The sequence below is a fragment of the Myotis lucifugus genome, unplaced genomic scaffold (assembly GCF_000147115.1).
Source record: "Myotis lucifugus unplaced genomic scaffold, Myoluc2.0 scaffold_48, whole genome shotgun sequence".
Lineage (NCBI taxonomy): Eukaryota > Metazoa > Chordata > Mammalia > Chiroptera > Vespertilionidae > Myotis > Myotis lucifugus.
The window spans coordinates 5,379,045-5,385,748 of record NW_005871096.1 but is presented as its reverse complement, the minus strand read 5'-3'; the positions used below and the strand labels follow the sequence as shown (position 1 = coordinate 5,385,748).

Here is a 6,704-nt window from a genome sequence, read left to right as displayed (position 1 = left end):
CGGGGCTGTTTCAACCTCACCAGGGTCGTCCCTACCACACCGGGGCCGTTTCGACCTGACCAGGGTCGTCCCTACTCACGGGGGCCGTTTCAACCTGACCGGGGTCGTCCCTACCTCACGGGGGCCGTTTCAACCTCACCAGGGTTGTCCCTACCACACCGGGGCTGTTTCAACCTGACTGGGGTTGTCCCTACCACACTGGGGCCGTTTCGACCTGACTGGGAGACCCTCTCAATTTTTTGGAGGCTTATGATCCCCAGACAAGAGTATCAAAATATATAGCCTGAACATGATAAAGTCATCACTTAATTAAATATAAAAAACAAGAGTGACTCATTAATTTTATAACATAATTAAAATCCAAAATTACCTTTAAAGTATAAGTTAATACTACTCAGACAAATTATTGTTAGTTGGTAGGCCACCATTTGCCTGCTGGGAATTGGTGAGATGTTCTAGCATTGCTAGAGCTGACAGTACCACAATCAGGCTATGAGAAAGAGAAAGGGAGGGGAGATTGTGGAAAACAAAGAGGGTAGTCAGAAAAATCTGAGCCGCTACCCATACATGACCAATAATTTTTAAATACTCAAGCCACTGACATTTGGGAGCAGATCAAATGGCTGGTCATAACCTAATTAGTTAAGATGGTAATCCTAAATTACATTAACAAGTAAGACACTTGACTTGCAAATTATAGCAAGAGTTCCAAATGTGTCTGTTTCTGGGAGAGCCTAGCACTTCCAGGAATGGTCTTTTGAGATCTTTTCATCATCACCAAGAACAGAATCAGGAATTTTGTGCCCCAATTCAGTATCTGGTACAAAAAAGACATTCATATGTTTAATTGAGCCAAAGTTTTTTTTCAAGAAGCAATGATAAGTACTGTTAAGAAAACAAAACTTATGAGAATCGGACTGTCATAGAACTTAACTACTTAGGTAGGTAAGGTCTGCATGTGTAAGGAGAGCCCACCATGTAGAGTGGTGATATGAAGAGTCTCATGGCATAGGCAGTGAGTAGTTATAGAAAACCAAAGAGAACAAAGAAAATGGTTGTTGAGAGGGCTTCAGTGAGAAAGAAGTTGGATTTAAGCTAAACCTTAATGGATCCAACTCAAAAAGTAGAAAGGGGAAATTGTGTGAGAAAACATGAAAGAAATGTCACCAAACAGAAATATGTAGGCTCTATTCAGGAAGTGTGGCTGGTTGAGAAGAATAGGAGTTCTTATTGGAGAGGAAGGTTGGGGTCAGGATGGAAATCCATGGAGGTCAAGCTAAAGAGTTTGGGCATGAGAAGTTGGTAGAGACTTTTAACCAGGAGAGTAATACAATAACAAAACGTTCACCTGGCAGTAGATGGGGACAGGATAAGGTGGGTTAGGGCAGAAGTGAAGGCTTGAGTTAGAGCTACAGGATTTCATTGGAAATTATGTGATTACCTCCCCTCAACCTTCCACCTTGGCAGAAGTAGTGTGAATGATAACCATGAAACCCAAAACGGGATAGAAGAATCTCTTTCTCTGAAACAAATTTGATTTAAACCCTTGGGCCAGTTATAAGGAAATCTATTGGCCAGTATTTGAGGCTTGTTATTGCAGATAATTAATGCTTTATGCTGAATCATTCTGTATCAAAATTAATCATCTATGACCACATAGCTATTTTTTGTGCATGCCACCTCTATCACTATTTCACAGCACCTAAGTGTGAGCTTATAACCATAGTATCTGAAAACTAAATGTTTCATTCAGTGTTCCAACAAATGGACGAGAGGACATTTGTACAGGGAATGAAATGAGGTTACAAAATCTTAAGCCATCACCCACCCTACTACCAGCCTTGACCCAAAGCAGGAGGTGCCTGCATTGTATTTAATAAATTCTCTAAGCTAAACTTGCTAGCTGGTTGTCATGACAACATGTACTATTCACAGTGTAGAGATTTAGTGTCTTGGTTGTTTTGAGAAAAACTGCTAATTACAAATAGATGCTTTGATTTTAATGCCTTAGAAGTCACTCCTAGAATACTGTAAGTAGATACGGTTTTAAAATAGATTATTTGTTCAAGGAGATAGAACAGTGATCAAAACAACTGATTCAGATGGAGAATAACTGAGAATTTTCTTACAATTGAAGTCTGTTGTGTTCTTAAAATCTACTAATTGATACAAAAACTTTATATTAGTTCTTTATATTAGTCACTCTTTCCCAAATGCTAACATTTTATTTTTCTTAGGTCAAATGCATAGATTCTTACTATTCTCAAAGTAGTTCTTTGAAAACTATTCTTTCCATATTTTTGTTTCCACTAGTAATTTTCTAGTGTTTAGGATACATTAAAAAAAGAAGAAGAAGAAGAAGAAAGACAGCCTGGCTGGTGTGGTTTGTTGATTGAGCATCAACCCATGCACCAAGAGGTTGCCAGTTTGATTCCTGGTCAGGGTACATGCCCAAGTTGTGGGCTTGATCTCCTGTGATAGGTATGCCGGAGGCAGCCAATCAATGTTTCTCTCTCATTGATGTTTCTATCTGTCCCTTTTCCTTCCTCTCTCTCTCTCAAATCAATAAAAACAAAAAATAAATTAAAAAATGAAAACATTTTTTTAAAAGGACAATAGGTGAAAAATGTAAGAGCTGTTCCTTATCTATAAGCAGTTTATATTCCTACCACTCACACTTCTATCTCACTGTCATAGAGTTCATTCATCAGGTTTGTTTCCACTACTAGGGAGTTGAATATGATATTTATTATTTATTTACTCTGCTAAAAATCAGTGGCATGGGTTTAGCCTTTTTCAGCCATGCATAGAGAAAGCAATCATTATTTGGGAAGTTACTGTTTTTTTACGGAGTAAGCAGATCCCAGGCATGCAGTGTATTTTGTGTATTCTCTGAGATAATCCTCCTACAGGGCCCCTCTAGATAATACTTGATATTTTCTCCATATTGGTCATAAAGTTGCTTTTAAGTATTCAGCATTTTCTCACAATATTAGCATTTCCTCACACCCATATTGTACACCATTTTACCCAAAACATCATACTTCATGTAGAACAATTCCTCAGTTATAATTTTCTCCTGTGGTTATGAATACAGGACAAAGTTGGCTACGAGTTAAATAGATACTGTGGGGAGAGGAGTTGGGGAAGAAGAGTTGTGCTAGGGTCTATCGTAGCCTTCCTCAACGGGGTTTCTGGGAGAGATTAAGCCCTAATTCCCTGTGGCATATAGAATGGTACTGATTATGTACCATATTTAGGAGAATGGAGAACTCATTCAAGTCATATATTGTGTTCTGTGCTTCAGATGAACCCAAGGAGCATGTGGGAGTCAGTGTTTGTGATGTAGGACGGGTGAGGTTGAGAAATGAGTTATGTAAACATATTTGCAATTACTTTTTTCTGTGCTCTTTTAGCATCCAACTACATAAACTATTTTATACAGAACACATTCAAGTCATATCTTCCCAGTTATATTAGGAAGTTCAGTGATGAGTAAGTTCAAGTATTGACAATTTAATAAAGGGAAAAAAAGTGTGAAAGGAGCTAGAGCAAAACCATTTATTTTTTTTTAATTGTTTTTTTTTTAATATATTTTATTGATTTTTTACAGAGAGGAAGGGAGAGAGATAGAGAGTTAGAAACATCGATGAGAGAGAAACATCGATCAGCTGCCTCCTGCACATCTTATACCAAATGCCTTCCAGTTTAACAGTATGTCCAAATTTTCTATTATGAAGAATAAGCATTGACAATTTAATAAAGGGAAAAAAAAGTGTGAAAAGAGCTAGAGCAAAACCATTTAATGATAACATCAAATTTTATTTGGTTTCCTTTGTTTCTAAAAGAATGTCAGTTTTAATGCTTTAAATATTAAGATAATCTGAGTCCATGCCTTGCTTAGTAAATTTTAAGTACATGTTGAAGATGGGTATGCGTATACCAAATGCCTTCCAGTTTAACAGTATGTCCAAATTTTCTATTATGAAGAATAAGCAATTAGGTCAATAACCAGTGGCCACTCATCTAAAGCCTTACTTTTTAGACCTAAGTTGACTTAACAGAGTAATTGCTGGAGGAGCTAAAAGAAGAGTGTGCTACAGGGAAAGATGCTGAAGAATTGAAAGTGGTGTTTATGCTTTTCTGAGCATGTGCTGTTCAGAGACATAAAGAAATTTCTATACTTTTGTTCATTAGACTAGTATTAGGTTTGAAATAATTTGATGGCAGGAGAGGGTTGTGTGATAATTCTACTTACTGATGTTTAAAGGATATTGTGTGAAGATTCAGCCTACCGTAATCATGTAAGTTTTGCTATTGCTTTTGGCTAAAACTCCCTTCTTGAAAATGCCATTTTTAAAAAACAAGGTGTATTTTTTTATAGTTGCTACAAATGTGTGTATTTAAATTTCTGAATTAAAATATAAGTTGATTTTAAAAAAAATTCCTCAGTTATAAAAACACCTTTTCACTATATATATATTATATATTTTGAATTATGTTGTACACCTGCAACTAATATAATGTTATATGTGAATTATATCTCAATTAATAAAAGAAAAAATCACCTTTAAAGAGAAGTGAGTAATACATAATCATGTGATGTACCCAAGTGATGTGGGATGTCTACGAAAGTTTCACATCAGGAGGAGGTTTTGGGGGGAGGAACCAGGCCAGCGGTAGGCCTGGGGCAGCAGCCTGTTGCCAAGGAGTATGGACTGTTTCAGTGTTTCACCAACTAGTCTAGTATTATCAACATTTTTACCTACAAACCCAAACCATATGTCTTTTTGTTTCTTTTCAGGTTGCTCCATTGTGCCTAGGAAGAGCTGGGGCTTGCGTTGTGACTGTAAAATTATAATTTAGTGTTTTGGTTTCTAAATGAAAATATCTTCTTTTATGAATTTGGTACATTTATCCTACTATCAATGGATACATTTTTAGGAAATTTGCAATGCCACATTCCTGGGCACAAAGTGCCTGATCTCAAAGTGAAGATATTTTTAAAAAGGGAGGATGAACCAGAATCATATACTTTCATTTCTTAGTAAATCAAAAGTATAGCTGGTAGGTTATGAACATATGTCCCTCATATAAAATACAAGAACAAACACACTGCTCCTAAGCACAGCCCAGTGTAAATTGGAAATTTCATTTCTTAATAATCAAACACATTATCCAGATTTCTTTTATTGCAGTGCAAATAGACCAGATAAAACTTGTAACCTTTTTCTTTGTAACTTTATCATACATGAGTTGCAGTATTTTTTATTCATTTCCTTGTTTAACCATAACCACTCTTTTAATGATATACGAAAGAGTATGCTATTTAGTTTAGTGGGTTTTTTTTTTCCCAGAAATAGCTGTAATATATGTGCTTTGGTTGTGGATTTTTTCTAAAATAAAGAAAAACATTAAAAAGTTAAAGTAATAATGACCAAATAAAAACTTGATATGATCGTTGGAATATATTTAAATATCCATCCTATTATATTTAGATTCACCAAGAAGTACATGTTATGATATTCTCAGATTGGAATTGAAACATGGTGTTCTGCATTAAACTTAAGATATGCAAATTTATGTAGAAAAAAGAAATGTTATATACCCTATAATGTTCTTTCACCTAACAAGTATTTAATTATATGAATTTTTCTTTTATAAAAGATGTTTTTATCCCTTTGTGCTTCTTTGTAATCAGTTTGGGGGAAATGGGATATTGAATGTTTGAAAAATAAGTTTAAAATGTTTATTACCCAAAGTTTTGTACATTTGTAAACTCTAATTACATATGTGGATGTTAATGCTCTCAGTGAATTGCTTATTGTTTGCAAAAATGGACTGGGCAGTAACATTTTCTGATAAATCCTTTAAGGTATAAGTCATTAATTTATATCCTAATATAAATGAATATGATCTAAATACCCATATTTTAAAATACAGTGTTGTGGTTAATGTGTTTTTGCATTTTATATCAGGGTAACCTTTATTTTAGTTGCTTTCTTTAAAAATTAAAACAAACTTTTTTGAGCTAATTTGAATGCTCATGCAATGTTTCCACATTGTTTCTAGAAATCAAGGAACTGAGTACTTCTGTTTCCCCAAACAAAACCTGTAGTTATTTCATTTTTGTGACTGTTAAGAAAATAATAGTGATGGTGACAAATACATTAATATTTCATAAATTTATTATATTATGAATATGAATTCAATTATTTTCCTGACTAGGAGGATCATCTGTGGAGTATATTTATATATTTAGAGGAAGGGAGGGAAGAGGAAAAGGTATAAGAAACAAAACAAAATTTTCAAAAGCAGAAACATATCAGTACATTATCCCTTCTTGTGGAGGCTTAGACCTGTGATTTGAAAGGAAGCACGAGTACATGTACTTGTGATCATTCCTTAGAACACTGTCATCCACTCTCTGGTTCCCTGTGCCCACAGTGGAGCCAGACTCCTTAAAGTAAAGGAACTGATTTCCCTCTCTGAGGACCTTCCTTTCTTTTACGGATTCATTAGAACAGTTCCTTTGATTTTCTGTTCCACTAGAGGGCCTCTCTGATGCAGTTTTATAGTCAATAGGACCTGCTCTCCTGGATACTAACAAAGAGAACCATTTATTTTCTAATGACAGAACATTTGCCAAACACTCCTTCTTCCAGTCTAGGGTCTTATAAATCTAGAGGAAAATATGGCTCTTC

The 6,704-nt window shown here is 35.2% G+C and overlaps 1 protein-coding gene across 1 annotated transcript in view; it reads left to right on the top strand.

The window, feature by feature from the left end:
* KLHL5 (kelch like family member 5) overlaps positions 1-6,192 on the top strand; it is a 55,746-nt gene extending 49,554 nt beyond the window's left edge. Inside the window, exon 11 of the mRNA XM_006088508.3 lies at positions 4,805-6,192. Within this exon, the coding sequence (XP_006088570.1) occupies positions 4,805-4,861 (57 nt within the window). The 3' untranslated portion in view covers positions 4,862-6,192. The remainder of the gene's footprint in view (positions 1-4,804) is intronic.
* Positions 6,193-6,704: the final 512 nt, after the last annotated feature.